At 45.6% G+C, this 21255-nt stretch overlaps 1 protein-coding gene across 8 annotated transcripts; it reads right to left on the reverse strand.

Annotated features, from left to right (window-relative positions):
- Nucleotides 1-358: 358 nt before the first annotated feature.
- On the reverse strand, nucleotides 359-20103 carry LOC114602964 (rac GTPase-activating protein 1-like). 8 transcript variants are annotated; one of them, XM_028741738.2, is made up of 17 exons: nucleotides 19993-20103; nucleotides 18832-18914; nucleotides 14322-14524; nucleotides 12764-12900; nucleotides 11316-11391; nucleotides 9269-9310; nucleotides 8845-8925; nucleotides 8376-8493; nucleotides 7296-7471; nucleotides 6455-6610; nucleotides 6099-6194; nucleotides 4894-5095; nucleotides 4686-4791; nucleotides 3802-3934; nucleotides 2857-2968; nucleotides 2600-2714; nucleotides 359-1971 (listed from the first exon to the last, which is right to left on the reverse strand). In XM_028741738.2, the coding sequence occupies exons 2-17, from the start codon at nucleotides 18911-18913 to the stop codon at nucleotides 1917-1919; spliced, it is 1890 nt and encodes a 629-aa protein (XP_028597571.2). In that variant the 5' UTR covers nucleotide 18914; nucleotides 19993-20103; the 3' UTR covers nucleotides 359-1916. The 8 variants fall into 8 exon arrangements, with proteins under 8 accessions (XP_028597571.2, XP_028597565.2, XP_077790125.1 ...); XM_028741732.2 differs by having other exon boundaries at nucleotides 18832-18917; XM_077933999.1 differs by lacking the exon at nucleotides 19993-20103 and adding an exon at nucleotides 19364-19826 and having other exon boundaries at nucleotides 11316-11388; nucleotides 18832-18917.
- Between the last annotated feature and the right edge of the window lie 1152 nt (nucleotides 20104-21255).

Raw genomic sequence — 21255 nt, forward strand, 5'->3', positions numbered from 1 at the left:
TTCTTTCAACACCCATCTAATATCCCACTCTGAGACAGGTAGAGCTATTTTATCCACTGGAGGCCACATGTTCAGTGGCCAGCTGGTGATGCTATTACGTTTCACAGGAGGAGCAATGCATCTCCAGGATAGGGGGCAGCCAATAGGGGGCTCTGCAGATGTTTTGGATTAAAACTGTCATCAGCTCCACCCAGCATGGCCGGTGATTGTAATTGTGGTCCAAAACATCTGAAGGGCACCAGATTTGCTGCTTGCTGCTCCAGGAAGAAAAAAAGAAACTAGCAAGGGCACATTTAAAGGTAGGAGAAAGGAAGAGGGTGGACTTCTTTGAATGATAAATAGCAAGACTGTCACATGCTGATATTATAGTTTTTATTATGATAGTTTGATAACAGAGTGTCTTTATTATTAGGCTATTAGGTTCTTCTTGTTCAAGTCTTTTCAAATATATTTATGAAAGAAAAATCCACAATGGAATTTTAATGGGGACCCGGAAATTCAAAACACCCTTTGAGAGCATCCTCATCCACACCCAATTCCCTGCTGTTGACTATGCCTTTAAGGCACTCAGCACCCATTAGAGGGACCTCACTGAGCATTTAGAACCACAGTTCCCAGCCATTGGAGTAAGGTTGACTCACACATTGGAAAAGAAGTTCATGCTACAGCTCCTTCCACTCAGCATACTGGTATTCAGTTAAGAATTCACAAAGGGGAAATAATTTGTTAAGAGCCATGGAATCTTTCAGGTGGCAAGAACCCAAAATTCCCTCAGCAAAATACATAAGTTTAGAGCACTGCTGAAACGAGCAGAGAAAGAGAAGGGATTGGGCAGGAGTGAGTCTCAAGAGAGAGAAGGGAAGCGAGAGACAAAACTGAAACAAAACCAAGTCATTGCTCTGGACAGTCTTTCATCTCCCATCCTTCTTTGATACTATTTACTCCAGAAGGATATGTGGACATTTTAGCCTCAGGAGACTCTTACAACGTTTTCATAACTGATTGATACAGGGTAATGCAAAAGTACAGAGCTAAGAAGTCTTGCTTCCTTAAGTTCAGCATCAAGTAAGTTCCATCGGTGATTAAGGCACACCCGTTAACAGTAAATGGCCTCACTCAGGGCTGACATGTGGCCAAGCTGGGTCAGAGGTACTACTTCTAGGATGATTCTGGGCAGAAGGGATTGATTGGGTGGTGCGCCAGCACAGCTGACACCCCCACAAACCCCAAATGGAGTAGGCACAGGAGTTACAGAAACTGTGAGGGTGGGGGGGAATAGTAATACCAACCTCATGTGCTAGTAAATACCACCACTTCCTGTTTAGCCATTCCAGTTTTTGAGGAAGCTGCCCTCTGTAAACACGTAAGTGCTCTAACGAGGACCAGGGACAGCATCAAGAGCAAAAATCAGTGATTGAGGTGATGAGGATTCTAGTGCTCGAGAAACCTCCCAATGTGCCATGTTTGGTTTTTGATCAGAATGATACCACTAATGAACTGCTCCAGGAAATGACTTTCCCCATCCACCACATGACAACAACTCTGCCATTCAAGTATAACCAGTAATGGACATGGGGGGAAAGGCACAAAAGGTATGCACACAAGGTAAGCTGAACCCAGTTTTCACTGCCCCGGAGTCCATCATAACAGAGGAAACAGATGGCTCAAGAACATGCCTGGAGTTTTCAGCAAACCAGAAGTCCACAAAGCAAGACCCAACAGTATGAAAGTGGAGGGGCAAGATCTCCTCTGTTCCTGATCATGGAGGTTGGAGAAACGATTGTCAGCCACCATTAAGAGATAAGGCACGTAGCATCTCCCTATGAAATGTGAGGACACAGGCCTGGAATCTGGAGGTGGCAAGGAAGAGGGTTGCTGGGAGGAAGCCAAGGCAACGCTGGTGCATCAGAGTTGCTTCATGATACTGGAAGTGGGAAGAATTTGCCCGTCTTCTTGGTGCGGGAGGCATTCCTGGCAGAAGAAAAAACAGGAGAGGGAGACCCCAGAGTGGACATCTATGGCAGCAGCCCCTCTGGGCAGATGAAAGGAAGGTCAGAGAACCCCCACAACATGTAGGAGCCTCCACACCTCAGGGGCATGGGCATATGGACAGCTGTGGCAACAAGAGTTTGATAACCCTTCCCAAACAAGCCCAGTCTTTATCCAAGGATGGTAGCAGCACTCAATAGCAGCAGGGTTGGGGAATCTTCTTCAGCCAGAAGAAAGCCTTCCCTCACAGGCAACCTTCCTGGTGTGGCAAACTAGTGGTGAGCAGGGCCGGAAGCAAAAGTGGTCAGAGCAGCCGGTGTGACTTATCATTGACTATCTTTGGACTATGTTCCAGCCATACGAAAACCAGAAGTTCTCTCTCACACACCCAAACAGACACTCGCTACTTCTCCATCAAGACAAGCAAGAGCACCATCATAGTTTAACAGCACATTCCAGTTAGGCAAAAGCAGGGAGTGGAGCAGGATCTGTGAGGGGAAAGTCCTGGGAGACCCGACAAGGAGGCCTTGATGGCTGCATTCAGCTCACAGGTCCCCCTCCCCTGCAACCCCACAAAATGCACCCCAGGCAGCTGTGCCAGCTCACTTACGAGGGTGGGAAGGTGGTCCCAATGCAGTCCCATAGCTTATTAGGGAGACAGCCACCTCCTGGGCTCATCTGGATGGTGCTGATTTCAGGGGGAGTCGGAGGAAAGAAGACCTGGTCTGTGGGTGGAAGGTTAGAGGGAAGTATTAGGTCCAGCTCCCCACCACCACCACTAACCTGTCCTTCGGAGGATCACCAAAACTGAGTAAGGATGGGGCTCTTATATTTCTTCCTCCCCAAGCCACCCACACTTCAGTTCACCTTGCTCATTCATGACGCTGGGCTTTTGCACCAAAGGCACTAGGTTTTCCTGCTCTTCTCCCACAAAATGTCTCCAGAACGAAAGAGGCAGTGCTAAGAGATTGGCAACCACCTGCGGGGGAATGGAATCATGTTAGCTTTTGTCTGCCGCCTAATCATGGAAATTCTTCCCTATCTGCCCCACCCGGCCTTCATTAGCTGGTTCTTGCTTATGTTCCACAGAGGTGTCTATCTGCCCATTGTTTTCACATGGATTCAGTTGTCATCATAAATTTATTGACAATGTGGTAGAGATGAGAGCTTGCAAAAACGCAAGCTTGGGGGAACAGTGAAAGCTGACACTCTCACAAGCCAATATTTGAAACAAAGCATTCAGAATAATTCTCTGAACTCTACTACTTGAGATGCAAGAGCATTGATTAAGCAGCAGTCAGTTATGCTCCATTTGTTACCATGACTTTTGAATTTCTCACTGCAGCTTTTATGCTCTTATGAAATTTTATGGAATAAGAAAGCACAGAGCAAGGGCTCACTTGCCAAATTTTGCAGTGGGCTAAAATTAGCGTTTCTGGGAATCTCAGCTCCCCCCCACCTTTTAATATAAAAAAGCAAGTTTCTAGCCCGTAAGACAAAAATATAATATTAAAAATCTGTTTAAAATGCTTGGCAAAGTCTCAGAAGTAAGCAGGATTTCCCACAGTCAGGACTTTGTTCCTGCCTTTGTCACAATTAGCAGAAGCATTCCTCCTCCAAGCTCAGCATTCCACTGAGTTCACAAGAGCTACCCTGGTGCAACAAAAATAATCAATCCTCAGTTCCACACTGCATCAGGATTTTGCTTGATGTACAGTCTGAGCATTGTGCAGTCTTTCCTGCAGTCCCACAGAGGGTCAGAAAAAAATTAAATACTGCACACAAGTAACAAAAAAAGGTTGCATCTGTTACCAGGCATTGACGTGGTGTGTCTTCCATGATGATGCGTGGGGAAGGGCTAGGATTACTGTGCCCAACTAGAGTCGGTCCAAAGATACGTGCTAGGTTTTGCCGGTCCATTCGACACTCAGGGCTCTGCATGACCCTAAGGACAGAGAGATGGATCCATGGAGCCAAAGGCCAAAGCAGAATCCTTCTAACCCAAAGGTACAAAGCCCAGCTATATCCATAACATGGATGGTGGGCATCACAACAGGGTCAGAAACCATGGTTCATGCAGGCCACACAATGGGTGAAGCAACCAAGCCCACAAGACAAGACAAATTGCAGGGGACAGGATTAGACAAAACCCCTCATTAGCGGAAAATGTATTCCTGACACCCCTTGATGCAACAGATATCCATTATGTTTGTTTCTTTTAAGTGAGAAGTGCATTATCTGATGTAGCAAATAAGTGTCCCAAAACAGGTTTCTGAACAGTTACTGTGGATCCAATCAATGAACAGAAAAGAGTGCTGTTCAAACCTATTGTGCAAGACAGGAAAATACCCATAGTAGCAAGTGGTGCAGCCAGCACTTTCAACAAGGATTGATGATGGAACAATTGTCAGATACTTATCTGCTTGCCCTTGTACAGAGTAAGAAAATTAAGAAAAGGAAGACCTTTATGGAATGAAATGCAAAGGCCTCTGCCTTTACAAACGGGGGAGCAAATTCATAGCACTCCTAACATGCAGAAACAGTATTATGTTGTTTCAAAGGAAAATACATGGCTTGAACATGCAGTGTCACCTTTTGCCAAGGCAGAAATCTCCACCAAGTTGAGGGAAAGTTTTGCACATTTTAGAATTCCAGGTATCCCCCTTCAAGCCTAAAATCTGCCCTCACCAGCTTACCTATGGAGATGCAGCACCAGAAAAGCCAGAGTGTCCCTATTGGCCAGAGGCAACTTCATCACAACATGGCAGAGTGCAGTCTGGCGAGCAGCTTCATCTGGAATTTCTGGGTGGGAAGAAAATAGTGCTATGAGGTTGGGGGCGGGGGCGTTTCATTACTACCACTCCAGAAAAGGCACTTTCCACCTACTGCCTTGTCCAAACTCACCTGAAGCACGCAGGAAGGCAGGGTGCAGGGCAAAGGTCACTAGAGGTTCCTTCAGGCTCCTCAGAAAGTCCTTGAGAACCCCACAGATCACATTGACATCAGCCACCTGGTCCAGTGAGGGAAGCGCTCCTCGGGCACAAAGCAGCTTGCGCTTCCATTCTCGAATGAGGTGCTCTGAACCTGGCACTCTGTATAGCCCAGCCTGCAGATCACAAGGAGCAAAAGACAAGAGGAACAGATGCACACACAAAAGCTTGTAACGGCCACTAAGGTACAGTCCCAGCCGGCACTTCAGGCCTGGAATCATTACCACTAGTCAGAAGCATCTGCCGGCACCATTTTGTGGCCTTGCCTCTTTCTGCTTTTTAAAGATGTCACGGCCATTTTGTGTAATGCCGCACCCTCATGGATATTTTAGGACTTGAAATTTGAAAGACAGGGCCTTGGATTGGGCCTGGAAGTATATAATTAACTCCTGTGGCTGGATAAAAACAGGCACTGGGTATGCAAGCCCATCTCCCACCACCAGTAAGGAGGGTAGCAGGGGCAGCGAGTTCCAGGCCTAGGGAGAGGGTCAGAGCAGGCAACACCAACACAGGATGTCAAATGAGAAAGCTCAGAGCATGCAGAATGCAAAGAACAAGGGGACAGATAAGGAGAACAGCAGCAGCAGAGATCAGAAGTAAGATTATGAAGAGCCTAAAGAGGCTGAGAGGAATTTGGGGGAGAAAAAGTAGCCAGTGAACAGAAATATACAAATATTAAAAATGCATTAGAAAACCAAACAACCAGCCAAGATGAAAAAGGAAAAGAAGACCAGAAGTCAGGAGAAGCAAGTGAACTAAATGCAACACCTCTATCCCAACAGCTAGCATAGGGGAAGTAGGGCAAAAAGAAAAATATCACAGAAGTTGTGCAGTGACAGAATTAGATGTGGAAATCCAGGTTGATGACAGTTAAGAGTAAACCATTATAAGCTTTGAAGCTGTAGCTACTTAAGAAGAAAACCACAGCAATTCAGTAAACAATAAGCAGGACAAGAAGAGTAATGTGGAATGGAAATTTGGTTTGATTGGTATGAGAGAGAGAGAGAGAGAGAGAGAGAGAGAGAGAGAGAGGAGAGAAGAGAAGAGATCCAGAACATAATAAAACAGCAGCTCAACCAGCCTTTCAGAGCCCCACTGCTGCCCCCCCAATGCACTTACCTCCTTCAGGCCACGCCTTTCCACTTGATTCACACACTGGATGACTAGTGGGGGCACCAGAGGTGGGGTGGAGGGTGCAAAATCTGCCAGAATACCCTGAGAAGACATGGGGAACCTTAGAAGAGGCAACGGTAGTCGGGGGTATACTGTCTGACAGTGGAGGAAGGACACAGGCATTGTGGCTAGTAGCCATTGATCACAGCTAGTAGCCATCAATGTGGATTGGGGGGAAACAGCTCAGCCACACCTGCCGCACACAAGTCACCCCAGCCACCCGAATTGCTCTTGCCCCCGGCAAAGCCGCCAGCACTGAAATAAAAGCCCCACGAGCTCCCATCCCAGGGAAGCTGCCTCACCTCTCTCACTCTGGGGGAGGCAGTTGGCCTGCACATGGATGGGCTGCGTTCTTTGCACTCAGGATGGACTACAAGCTGGCAGGGCCGACATTTCAGGGCCATCTTCCCAAAGCGCAGGCGGGATTTGCAAACCGCACACGACTCCAGGCTGATTATCTTGTAGCCAGGGAAGAGAGAAGAGCATTAGATGAGCACAGCAGAGATCAAGAGGAAAAAGACCACAGGCTTCCCATAGCTTGCCCCTTTGTACAATATCCCTCTAGCTTGAATTTGTCCAATCGAGCTCTTGGATTTATTTATTGCATTTATACACTGCCTTTCTGCCAAAGCGGTTGACAGTTTTAAAACATCAAATAAATGATACAAAAGGTATAGTTGGCCCAGGGGTAGGTGGGGAGGGGAGAGTCCAAGTGGCACAGGCTCTGGTGCTGGCCCTGCCTGCCCCCTACCCCAATCTCTTCTTCATGGAGCTTTTTTTGTAGGTATATTCCACACCATGTTACTGGCATGATCCTTAGTTCCTTAGTGGTGGGTTTGTACTGGAGCACCCACAGATTGTTCCACTTTATCAGCTATCCTGAGATGCTTTCAAAATGTTACTGCATGATTGCCACCAGGGCAAGCACTCTTGGGCAAGACAGAAGCAGAACTTTTGTAGTATGCAGTGTTATAAGATTTTAACAGGAAGTTATGAGACTTGCACAAAATTGGAAACAAATGCAGACAGTTGGCTTAGGAGAACCCAGTCAACCTATCATTAAGAGCACTTGAAAGCATCCCAGCAGATAAGCACTCCAGCTGAGGGCGTTGCTGAGAGGCAGCCCTGTTCTTCTTTTCTCACCGTCTTGGAAGTAAAGTGGTGCTCTTGGAGGGGTGCTGTTCCCTGTGTGCGAGAAGGAGAAAAGGGGTCCTGGACACCCCTCAAGTCAGTCCTAATCTTCGTGCCAATGGTGTTACTCTCAGCCTGGCTATTACTTCTGCCTGACCCCTCGCTGCTGCCCCAGAAGGAAGTGACGTCTGTGGAGAGAAGACCACACATCAGAGACACATTTAAAGGCATGGACACTTTCGTCCAGCGTTCAAGCTGGCACCTCCCAGAAGTCATTGTTGGATCTTAGCACTGGTCTACCTACTTCCATCTGCAGGCTCCCATTTGGAGTATGACGCCCTGGGGGTGCAGAAGCCCACAATCAAGAACTCAGTGTGACTGCTCTGTGTGGACGGAGTTGGCCAGGAACCTGGGCTAAGGTGGGGCAGACAACTTGCTCAATCCCCTCCAGTGGTCCTGGGCTTGGGAGCATGGTGGCGGTCAACTGTCCAGAGGACAGACAGGTGGGAGAATGGACTCAAAAGTTTGCAAACCAGACCCCATCTTTAAAGGAGGGGGAGACAAGCCAAATATCTCCCTGCTCCTCATAAAGCCATTCTTGCTATTCTAGCTCCTATGAATCCAAACCTACACATCTGAGATCACGATTAAACCATTTGGACACATTCAGGGTCTGCCTGCCAGTCTCTTGCACATAACATGGCTCGTGGTTTTGTAGCTCTACCCCTCCTCCTCCTCCTCTAAACCAGCACCGCCTCCTAATCTGTTTGGACTGCACACCCTTTCTTCCAAGGAAAGGCATAAGTACCCTGAGCATGTATTGAGTAGATTCCCCATCCCCACTTACAACTAAGGAAAACGGGATGGCGATGAGGAGCCCAGGCAGAACAGGATCTTTTGTCCCTTCACTGTCCCCAACTCCCTTTACAGCATTCTGGGAACAGCCTATTTTCCATTTTGGAAACGGAAAAGCTTATTGCAGCATATTCTCTAGTTCTACTGCTAAACCTTCTGTCAACAGTCATTACCTAACCATGTTTGCCCACCTTCAGAATAGGCCAGGCCACACCCAAAAAAGGAGGGAAGAGGCACCTGAGCGTGTGGACAGGCAACGGCTCTGCTGGGATCGGCGACGGGGCACCACAGCAATAGGAGGCAAAACGTGGGCAGTGGCTCCGGATCTCAGAGTCGCCACAGACATCTTATTGGCCTGGCAAGATTGGAAGGGAGGGGCAGAGAATGATGAATGGCAGTCTTGATCAAACCCCTTTAAATGAAGGATGCAGGATTATTCTCTCTCTCACACACATCCACACGTTCAAAGGAATCTTAACCCTAAGAGCTTGCAGAACATAAGGGAAACCCCGTTTTACTTGAAGCTTCATTGCCCTGTTTGATCATGCCACGTATAACACATACCCCGCTGTGCAATCTACCACATTGCAATATCTTTTTATCAGAGCCATTTATTATCAGAGCTGATTTTGCAATGGTGTCAAAGGTTGCAGGCTGGGTCTTCCCTCGCACAGAGATACGCACAAGGGCATCGCCAGGTACTTACACTCGGAGGCGGAGGTGCCACAGATGTTTGTGCAGATTTGGTTGTTGCCACTGGCTGAATCAGGGGCACGAGGGAGGAGCACTGGAGGAGAGAAACAGGTGTGAGAGCAACAGGAAGACAGATCCACGTAATTCCGGGTGAGGGAAGCTCAGCACAAATTGCTTGCCATTTTCCACCCTACAGACTGTCAACAAGACAGAGCAAAGTAAATGGCGGGATACAGACAAAGACATTTTCAAATATTTGAATGCGTAATTAGAATCGCATATGGGTAAGGAAGATTTATCTCCTCCTGTCCAGTTGTGGTCTCTGATGAAACAGATGTTTGAGGCAGGCACACAGAACTAATATAGAACAGGTGCTTCAGTTCTGGAATATGTGGCAGCTGAAGGACAGGATGCTTCCCAGCCCCACCTTCACTTACCCCTTTGTCTCTGCCTTTGAGGGATTTTATCACTTCCAAATCCTAGAAGAAAACAGAAAAGGAAAGCCTGAGAAAGGATGTAGACACATTTGTAGCTCATGGGCTACTTAAAATGAAGGCCCACCCTGAGCTTGAGCACATCTTGCTACTTCTTCCCATCTCAAGTTTTGAACTGTCTGTATACATACATACATACATACATACATACATACATACATATGCATCATTTTAAAAGCTTCTGCAGATAGCCACCTGTATCAGATTGTATCTACATCCCAGAAGCCTCTTCAGCATTCACAGTATGCACACGTGTTTTAATGGCTATAAGAATCTGTCTACTTGCATTCATCAACAACACACATGTATCTTACTAAGGTTCCATATTCTTGTTTTCTGCAAGAAGCTACCCTAAACCCTGGCATTCTGGCTATAGTCAAGTAGAATGCTGGTGTGCTTTTAGTTTGTTGCTGGTTTTATTTTTTATTTTTTAAAGTTGTAATTGTTTTTACTTTATTCTTTATGTAAAGTATTTTGAGTGTTGTTTTTTTACCATCAAGTAGTATACAAATTTTATTAAATAAATAAAATAAGTACAGAGTTGCCTGCAATCTGCATTGGGAGGTGTGCCTGCCTCCATCATAATTAACTTTCCAGAGGAATTTGTAAACATCCCTGTTTATCCAGGCATTTGGGGGATGAGGAATAGTTCCTGACAACCCCACGACCATTGGATGGAAGAATGTTTTGAACTGTAATTGCTTTTAGAATGTTTTGAGCTGAAGTTGTGCTCATATGTTTTTAACCGTTTTAGAATGTTTTTGCTTAATTTTAAAGTTGTGTATCTGTTTGTTGACCTGGGGAGGAAGAGCGAGGTATTAATGCAATAATAAATACGCAAATAAATTACAACTAAATTACATCTGTCATGGCATGTGGTCTCCAAATAATCTGTGCTCTCATTAGAACAAGGTGCCCATTTCTCACCCCAAAACAGCAAATAAATGTTTGAACCCATGAAGGGTGTTGACAACTTGCTTTACACAAGTACGCACCAGTTAGGTCAAAGGCTGGTTTAGTCCTGCTCCTCCTCACATAGTTTAGTCTTTTTAAAAATGGCAAAGCTATTTTGCTTTCCCTTGTTGTTGCTAGAATAGTTGCAAGACTACTCTGGAAATCTGGGGAGAAGGGGGAGGGTATGATGGTGCTGCAATCCATGCACTTCGCAATAGGTGCTCCCCACAGCTGGCTTTCCCTAGTTCAAACCAAATTCTACTAAAATGTTGCATAACTAGTTCTCTCCCCGTAGAACAGAAATTTTTACCGTTTTGGGCATACAAGTGCCACAAGGGTGCTTTCAAACTGTTGCTCTTAATATGTCACATGCATCTTCTCCCTTTGGTGACCAAGCATAATTCCCCCTGAAAGAGTACCGTGTATAACATGCTCCCGTGTATAAGACGCCCCCTATTTTGGGGGACTCGAAATTTAGAAAATGGGGGGAGATTGCCAAGAGTTGTTAAGCTCTTTTTTTCAGGGAACTGCCCAGAATTGCACATACACTGACAATCTCATGCATTGCCGGGGTTACCCAATTGCCGCTGCGGCAGCCAATTGACAAAAAAACTCGCCACAACCACCAATCAGCCGCCCTATTGTCACTGAGAAACTCCGACTCATGGCAGCAGCCAATCGCACGTACCCCCTCAGCACTACCCATGTATAAGACGAGCCAAGATTTTTAACATAATTTTTAAGTAAAAAAAACCCCTTGTCTAATACATGGAAAAATATGGTACTTTGTTTCAAACCAACCCCTTTCCACGTATATTGCCTCTGTTCATATTGATGTGTATCTCTGAAAACATACACCAACATGCAGGGCCTGTTGCAGTAGTACGTGTGGCACCATCAATTTCAAGTGTGAAGTCTTGGCTTCTGCTCCTGTAGAGCGCAGAGATCTCCGACAACGTAACCATAAGAGTCTGACTGTGCCCTGGAGCTTTCAGTTCTGACCTGGCAAGCCTGGGAGGAAGGGATGCTTACTTACCACTTCGTCATCCGAGTGATCAAAGCTGATGTCAGATATGATTGAGGTGCCAAGTCCTTCCACTGCAGACGGCCTACTGAGAAGAGTAACACAGGGGTTGTATCACAAATAACAGTCTCATATCATGCCTGTCTCTCCCACTCTTCCTATATAGCTCAGTTCTTCTAATCCAGTATCTTCTCCAAACACCAATCATTTTTTCAAAAAAAAAATTAATGTGGGGATACCATTGTGGGAAAGCTACATTTTCTTTTCATTCAGTCCCTTTCTTTGCAAGGACCCCATGATGAAGGTGAGACAGTGGTGGTGAAAGAAACATTACTGCTATTTAATCAAGTTTATTGTTCATTGCTATTTAATCAAGTTTATTGTAAGTTTATCATTCTAGCCCAAAGCCATGACAAGTTGTAATTACACTTGCTGTGTTGTTCTGGCATTGTGGGTTTGCATATGAACTAGTCGCCTATAATGATTATTTTCAGTATGCATTTCAAGGGGCCCCTTCAGACCTGTAGAATTGGCACTTGGTTTTTTTTATACTACAGTGGTACCTCGGGTTACATACGCTTCAGGTTACACACTCCGCTAACCCAGAAATAGTACCTCAGGTTAAGAACTTTGCTTCAGGATGAGGACAGAAATCGTGCTCCGGCGGCGCAGCAGCAGCAGCAGGAGGCCCCATTAGCTAAAGTGGTGCTTCAGGTTAAGAACAGTTTCAGGTTAAGTACGGACCTCTGGAACGAATTAAGTATGTAACCTGAGGTACCACTGTACTTCTCAATCATAGGAGCCAACTCCTAGGGCCAAAGGGTCTTTGCACCCCCAATAAAATAGCTCATGGGCATTGCCATGCAAATGGTGTGTATGCACTGTGTCATGTGATGAATCATGCAGGGTGGGGCCTACTTGGGCCCCCCAATATTTTATTCAAGTTGGCACCCCTGTTCTCAATGTGGATATTCACACCAGTATTTAATTTGAAAGCCTTTTGCCCCAAATCACGTACGTGTGTGTGTGTGTGTGTGTGTGAGAGAGAGAGAGAGAGAGAGAGAGAGAAAGAAAGAAAGAAAGAAAGAAAGAAAGAAAGAAAGAAAGAGAAGATGGAATGATTGTGCTTATGGTAACAACTACCTGCACATCTGAATCACCAGAAACTTTCTGCAAATAGTAATAATTTGACTCTACCCATTATTGGAACCAGTAAAGCTAAACAGCAGGAATTAGTCAACTAAGCTGAGAGGTAAAACTGATATGCTGTGTATTTGGGCTGTATGATGTATATACAACTGTTTGATTGAATTTCATTTATTGTATGCTTTGTGGAATGTGTGAAAGCAGAGATTTACATATGTCCATTTTTAAAAACAAAAATATCCAGACAGGGATTGATTTGCTTGCCTGAGAGAAGCTGCAATATCATCTGTCTTAAGTACTCCCTTGCCACTCACCACTTGCCAGGCAGCAGGGTGCTGTGGCTGAAACATGGCCTTTCTAAAGCCGCCAGGGCTGAGCGCTGGTCCTCACTGAAAGGACTGATTTGTGAATCAGCCATCAGGTAGTCATAGATAAGCTGCAGCTTGCGCTCCTGAGAGGGATGAAAAGGGGTGAGGGGTGAGTAGAACAATGGAGACCCTGTTGGAACGAAGAATGTAGCGGTCTTCAAGTGCAGCCGCTTTGCAGCTGTAACCATGTTCAGACTGGTACATCCCTCCTTAGGGTGGGGAGCACCTAGTTCTCCCAAGCCAACCTAATGCAAGTGAACTGTTTTTGCCTGGGATGCATGTCCAGGACTGCAACTGACTATGCACTAAATACATCCAAGTTCTGTGCTCCCAAAGTCCAAAATTCTGCAGTCTTAATTTCAAGAGAACAGGGAATTTCCACTTGCTTGCTGCATAGCTCAGTGTCTAAGCTACTGAGTCACATCAGCTCCTGGCAGCTTTTATGAGACCTGAAACAGCACACCTGTAGTTGTTATGGTGCAGCAGTCCCATGTCCATCTATTGTGCCACACACTAGCTTCTATTCGGGTTGTGCTTAAAACTTCCTTCTTGCTCCAGCCATATCTCTTTAGTTCCCAAGTTCTGTGGCAGCACCTCCCCACTCCAGATTAGATATTATTCTTCCCAGCATGCATCACTCTGACACAACACAAACCATTCACCTACTAGGCTTTATCACCCTAAGAACATAATAAGACGGGCATCATTATTTGGTTGGAATCTTATTTGCTCTTGTTTTCTGCTGTTGTTTTTCTGCATATGATTTTTACTTTTCACTGTTACCCACCCTGGAAGTGCTTTTTGGCAATGAAGAGTGGGGTACAGGTGCTTAAAGTTAAATAGTCTTGTTGATCAGACCAAAGGTCCTGTATCCTGTTTCTCAGAGGGTGCCTCTGGAAAGCCTAGGCCTCTGGATGTGTTAACCCCCTCTTGCTATTGTTCCCCCACCAACTGGTATTCAGAAGCCTGCTACCTCAGATCCTGGAAGCAGTACAGAGCAACCATGACAGGCAGCAACTGATAGCCTTATACATCATGAATTTATCTTTAAAAGCCATATAAACTGGTAAGTTGTAATCATTCAACTTGTTTTTATTATTGCTTGTAAGCCGCTCTGAGCCCGGCCTTGGCTGGGGAGGGTGGGGTATAAATAAAAATTATTATTATTATTATTATTATTATTATTATTATTATTATTACACCTTAATTAGGAGCTTGTGAAGAACTACGTAGGGAAGTGCTATAGCTCAGCGGTAAAGCATCTGCTTTGTATGCACAAATCCTTGGCATCTCCAGGTAGGGCTGTCAATGCCTCCTGGCCCCTGGAAAGTTGACGCTTCCAGTCAAATACTAAGCTAGATGGACCAAAACCCTGAACTCAGTATAAGGCTGCATCTTTATGGTCTGTCCTGAAACAGATTCATTTAATGGCCTCAGATTCTAACATGAGAAGGGGAGAAAAAATCCCCCCATCTACTTTTCTCCACCGTGCCCCTCCAAGAACCTGCTTTTCCAGCTCAGCTTCTGCCCGATGCCTTTTCTTCATCTCCACCTCCACTTGGTTGCGGGCGTGTTTCAACTTCACTTCCAGGACCGAACATTCGTACTCCGACTGGCGCAGCTTCTCCCTTGCTCCCTGCAAGTCGCAATCCAGGCGACAGCATCGCTGGCGCATCCCCTCAAGACATTTGGCAATCTGGAGGCAGTCTAGAGAGGGCAGAAACAAGCATTGTGATGTCCACAAAGGTTCTCCATGAGGCAACAGCAATGAAAAGAGAACTAACTGTGTGGAGTGGACTCTTTCTAAGTAAATGAGTCTATTATTATTTTTTTCAAAAAAGAAAATTTACTTTCCCAAATTTATAAAAAGAAATAATATTACAAAACACAGAACAAAAGAAAACACATTACAATACAAAAGAAAAACATAAAAACAATTATTTCTTCCAAGATCCAATTTACCTTACATTGTTAGCTGACTTCCTTGAATCCCCCAACTGAATTTCATTGTATCACCTTGTAACAGTTCTCCAAAGTCATATTTCTATTAAAATTAACTCCTTCCATTTACTATCCTCTTCTCTTTTATTAGTATTCTAATCCTTAATGTTTTACAACACATTCTAATAATAATAATAATAATAATAATAATAATAATAATAATAATTTATTTATACCCCGCCCATCTGGCTGGGCTTCCCCAGCCACTCTGGGCGTCTTCCAAAAAAATATTAAAATACTATAATACATCAAACATCAAAAGCTTCCCTGAACAGGGCTGCCTTCAGATGTCTTAGAAGTCTGGTAGTTGTTGTTCTCTTTGACATCTGGTGGGAGGGCGTTCCACAGGACGGGCGCCACTACCGAGAAGGCCCTCTGCCGGGTTCCCTGTAACTTGACTTCTCGCAGTGAAGGAACCGCCAGAAGGCCCTCGGTGCTGGACCTCAGTGTCCGGGTAAAACAATGGGGGTGGAGACGCTCCTTCAGATATACTGGACCGAGGCCATTTAGGGCTTTAAAGGTCAGCACCAACACTTTGAATTGTGCTCGGAAACATACTGGGAGCCGTACGTACTTATTCTAGTCCTAAGCCTATTTGTTACTTCCAAGTGACTTCTAATTATCTTATATTACAATATTTAGCTAGATATTCTTTAAATTTCTTCCAATCTTCTTGTGTCTCCTCTTCTTTCTGGTCCCGGATTCTTCCAGTCAGGTTGGCCAGCTCCAAAAAGTCCAACATCTTCATATGCCATTCATCTATTGTTGGTATTTCTTGCGATTTCCAATTTTTGGCCAATAAAAGTCTTGCCGCTGTGGTGGCATACAAAAACAGTCTAAAATCTTTTTTGGGCAGTTCCAATCCTATTATTCCAAGTAGAAAGGCTTCTAGTTTCTTAATAAATGTATTTTTCAACATTTTTTTCCAATTCATTATAAATTTTCCCCCAGAAGTCTTTCGCCTTAGGACATGTCCACCACATATGATAAAAAAATTCCTTCTTTTTCCTTGCATTTCCAACATTGGTTATCATTTGTATGACACATCTTTGCTAATTTCACTGTTTTAGAACAGTACATGCAGTAAACTTAACGCCTTTCTTCCAAAGCCTTTCCCAATCTTCCAACATTATATTGTGTCCAACATCTCTTGCCCAATCAATCATCACAGATTTAACTTGTTTATCCTTTGTATGCCATTCCAACAATAAATTATACATTTTAGAGAGATTTTTAACATTGGTATCTAGCAACTCTGTTTCCAATTTGGATTTTTCTGTTGCAAAACCATTTTTCTTATCAAGCTTATACAGTTCATTAATCTGATAATATTGTAGCCAACCATCCAATTTATCTTTAATTTGGTCAAATGGTCTTAATTTAAATCCTTCATTATCTTCCAACAATAAATCAGCATATTTCAGCCATTTACTCTCCATATTTAACTTTTTCTGGGCCTTTGCTTTCATTGGTGAAAGACACCTGGGTGTTTTCCTTTCTAAGAGATCTTTATATCTTATCCACACATTATAAAGAGATTTCCTGATTACATGATTTTTAAAACCTTTGTGGGTCGTTATCTTGTCATACCATAAATATGCGTGCCAACTAAATACATTGTCGAATCCTTCCAAATCAGCATTATCTAGTTGAATCCATTCCTTGATCCAGCAGAAAGCTGCAGCTTCAAAATATATCTTCAAGTCTTGCAGGGAAAATCCCCCTCTTTCTTTTGTATCTGTTAATATTTTATATTTAATTCTGGGGTTTTTCCCTTGCCAGATAAATTTAGACAATGCTTTCTGCCATTCTTTTAAAAAAATCTTACGTTGTCAATAATCGGAATAGCTTGGAATAAAAACAACATCTTTGGCAATACATTCATAATAAATGAGATCCTAGAAGAGCTCAAGAACAGCTGAAGGCAGTGGCTACAAAATATGGGGGTGCCATTTTATTTAACACACTTTATACGCTGCTTGATAGTGAAAATCTCTTAGTGGTTTACAAAACAACAACAACAACAACCATGTTGTTATCAAAGAAAAACCCCTGCCAATGCTGATGCTTATAGGTGATGCAGTTATATTCCTGAAATCTCAGCTCCTTCAAAACTGCCAACACTGGTTTTTCTCATACGACCCACCCTAGTGCCTCTGACTTCCTGCTCCATTTCGTGGCATGTTACAATGACCACAAAAGGGCTATCTTAAGGCAGTGATTATGAAACCATGGCCCTCCAGATGCTATTATTGAACTACAACTCCCATCATTCCTGGCCATTGCCAATGCTAGCTGGAGCTAATGGGAAGTGGAGTTTTTAAGAAAGCAGCGGAGCCATTTAAGCAAATAACACAAGCAAATACAAAAAAAGGGTTGAAATTACCCCCCTCTTGGACTAGACAATGAATTGGATTGGAGAATCCCAAAGAACTCTTATGATCTGAGCCCAATAATGTGATGACACTGAGAAAACCCATATAGTCATCCAGAATCTTGCCACCCTGTTTTTGTCCTGCTCAGAATTAGCATCAACTTCAGATGTCTGGTGGTGATAGTGCCTGGATAACACGTCCACCTCCATTTTGTTGCTGCCACCTCTGCCCATTTACTTGCCCTTTAAGCCCAAACTAAAGAGCCACCCAGAAGAAGTGGGCAGGGCAAGCCAAGCAGAAATATTGCTCCTCCTCCCTGTCATCGGTTGCTTCATTTGATGGGATCAGGGCCTGCATGTCCCATTTTGCCACTGGAGGCAAAACTGGAGGCGCAACCCTGTCCTGCTGCCACCACTGTGCCACCTGCGGAGCCAAGGCTGGCACTGCTTCTTGCTCATGATGGAAGTGGCAGGTCGGGTGGGTGGGGCACCCACGGGGATGCTGCCTCAGGTGCTTCCACCAGCTGAGGTATAAGCTTCATCCCACCTCATGGGTAGACTGGGTCTGGATGGGACAGGTAAACAGGAAGCAAGGAGAAGAGGAGGGCTCTAGAGGCTGACACCAGGACCCTTAGTCACCTGATGACGCCAACCCCTAACGCTGACCTTAATTTCAAGCACTACATTGACACTGGATAGCAAAGGACCCTAGTAGGGCAGCAGAGGGGAGAAATTTTCAGCAAAAGGGGCACATTCCCTCATAGGTACCCTTCTGAGGGCTGCATGTTAGTGATGGGCAAGGTCAGAGGCATAAGAAGATAGAGGAACAGGTGTGGTCACCAGCCTTTCTACGGGAGAAGTCAGAGGCAAATAAGGGACATGGTCAGAGTTCAAGGGCATATGCCAGGCAGGCAAAAGCACTTGAGTGTGGTGATAGTTAGTTCAGCCCAGGAATAGTCCTGAGGGCAAGACAGAGGGACCTGGAGGGCTGCATTTTGCCTCTGGGCCTGAGACTGTCCACCCCCTCTAGCAGGATATAAAGAAAGACAACCCTGGAACCTGTTTCCATGCACGGCTAAGTGCCAGGATGGACACACAAACTATTTTTGTAACACAAAACCGACAACACCGAGAAATGCTCACAAACACAAAACAAAGCCAGGCCACAAATCAAAGGAAGTGGGAGCTGTTGTCATGGCAATGTGAGCCCAAGAATGAGCAGCAGGGGGGTGCTTTTATTCAGTTCAGTAACAACATAATTACAAGCAATCTAAATATATCAGCTAGCTTAGTACTGTAATGCCATTAACATCCAAATAATGAACAGCTACATACTTGTCAGCCAAGCCCAGTCTCTCTGCATTGACTGGGCAGAACAACAAAAGGTTGTTCTGTTAACACTTACTTCTTAACTGAGCAATGGGTGAGAATGCAGTTTGCAAATTTTCTTCACTTCAGATAAAATTTGTATTTTACAAAAGAACATCATCTCCAAAATCACTGAAGATTCATGGAGGGGTGTGTGTGTCAGGCTGCAGCCCCCAAGGCATTGTGTGCATTTCTTAATGCACATCAAGCACCATTAGCAATATGTTCAGATTTGTCAAAGGCAAAGGAAGGAGAACCTTGGCCAACCCACCTAATTCGATGCTGCTGTTGAACTCTATGAGGCTCAAGAGCTGGTCCATGTGGCGCATCAGCTGCGGGTACAGGTGATTCATCCTGCTAAAGATACAAGGGTCGAAAGGGAAGCAAAGGCACTCTGGGCTTCAAAAAACAGTTAAGTGAAGAACAGGCAATGCCCAAGTATGTGTAGGCCCCAGGCCCGTAGGGGCCCAACACCTTTAGTGTATGCAAAACACTAAAAGAAAAAGCTTCTCCTGAGCATGTACAGAGAGAGTCTTTGCTATGTCACTTCCACCCAACCCCTGCACTTTTAGAGCAGCTTCCAGAAATGAGGCTTGATATGCCTTGAAGAGGAGGCCTAGGAGCCACTTTACATTTTCTTTTTCTAAGAAAACATCCTCAGCAAAGGCGCGGGGGTGGGGCGGGGAAGGAGAACGTCTTATATTCCACTTACATGTTACTAGGGTATAGAGACTCCAGTCAGGCGAATATGGAAACGCATTGACTGCTCACCGAACAAATTAAGAGCATCAATGAATCAGCACCTGAGGTAACAAGCCATATTACTGCAGCCACCCACACAAAGCATCCTCCGCCATCGAAGAACCGCTGGGTGAGCTGCGGCGTGTTTTAAGCAACCCGCCTACTTAGAAAGCGCCACCCATCCCCGGGATTAAAGCCGGGAGCCAATTCGGCCTCTTTTTAAGGAGGGACGGGGATCTCGGCAACAAACCCCGCTCCGCTCTCAGTCGAGGGAAAGCCTTTCTTTTCTGCTCAGCTACCAGCTGCCCCTCCAAAGTTGTTGCGCCTTCTCAGCCCCCTCTGGCTGCGGGTGGCTAGGCCTCGTCCTTAGCAAAGATGTGGGTACACTGGCTCTTTAACAGGTGAGGGGGTTCCCCCCCGCCCAGACCTGATTGGCAAAGCATCCCAAGCCCATCGCTCCAAAGGCAGTCGTGGCGTAGGAGAGTTTCTCTAGGTGGAGATTTCTGTGCCATTTTAAGAAGAGGGAGCGCGTCTCCAGGGGGCTGAAAGAGCACGTGCGGAACCCCGTCTCCTCCGGTACCTCACCCCCCCCCCCGGCTTGGAACAGTTGGGCCACGAGGCTTCCGCGACCTTCCTGAAGTCGGGGGAGGCTCCATTCCGGAGCAGGTGGGCGCCACCTTTTCGCCTATACCTTTAAGCCCAAGATGCTCGCATTGCCAACGGCGTTCCTCCTCGCGAGGGGCCGCTGTCCATCCATCTGCACTTTCGGCATCTGCTCCCTGCAGGCAATACCCGCCCGCCCCCAACCACGTGCACATTCCCCGGCCACTCAAGACATCACGCCGTGCTTCTGAGGAAGGGGCCTGCAGCCCCTGAAACTTTGGCTTTACTTCTTTTAAGGTGGTGCTAGTCTCCTTGATTTCATTTCCCCATCTCCAGCGTACCTGGGCATTTTGTTCAGGGGTGTGATTGGGTCAGGGGTCCTGGAATCACTACCCACTGCGATTCTGCAGGGGGGCCTGCCACTTTCTGGGATTTCTGGTTTGTTGGACTCGTGTGTCTTCCTTCGACGTTCAGAGGCGCAGCACCTTCAGCACATCCTTCCCTGTCCTTCCTTTAGCATTCCTATCCAGCGATAACTGGGTCCCTCTGGTACTCTCTCCATTCCACTAGGCTTCCATCATGCCCACTATATCTATGCTTGCCTTTAAATCCCAGCACTCCAGTTTGCCCATCTTGGCTCTTGAGTATTCTAGCAAGGTAAGTCGCTGCCTCTTAACCTAACCTCACATGGTTGTGGGGATTAAATAAGGATGGGGAGAAGTAGGTACATCATATATTGAGCTCCTTGGAGAAAAAGGTAGGAGATGATGGTGGTGGTGGTGGTGGTGGTGGTGGTGGTGATGATGATGATGATGACGACGATATAAACATGGTTTCTCTCTCCCAAAGGTCTGAGCCACCTGCACTTTCATTACCTAGTTCTATTCCACCCGTATTTGGGCAACACCAAACAGTTTCACTCCCATCCTTTAAGGATGATTTATTCTGGACCGGATGCCCCTCAGCGCCTGCCAGCTTTCCTCCAGCCACCTTTTCAGCTGAAGAGCTATCCTAATAAGGGTAGGCCAAGTCCAAAGGAGGAAAGTGCTGTGAGTGGCAAACACTGGGTTGGGGGAGCAGGGTGCTTCATCCAGACTAGCAGTGCTCAGCTAGCAATGCCACACTCTCGAAAGCAGAAAGTGAGAGGCCTGGCAGCCATCTGGGTCTGAGAACATTGTCATGGGTGCAGCTGCCCGCCCCCCTAAACCAATAGAAATACTTAACTGAGGTTCTGCCCCCCTAACATGAAGACTGCCCACCCCCAACATGAATCCTGGCTATGCCCATGAACATTGTGCACAGGGTTTAAACCCAGATCCCACTTACAATAATAGGGGCCATTCCAGGATTA

Source organism: Podarcis muralis, chromosome 1, assembly GCF_964188315.1.
Source record: "Podarcis muralis chromosome 1, rPodMur119.hap1.1, whole genome shotgun sequence".
Taxonomy (NCBI): Eukaryota; Metazoa; Chordata; class Lepidosauria; order Squamata; family Lacertidae; genus Podarcis; species Podarcis muralis.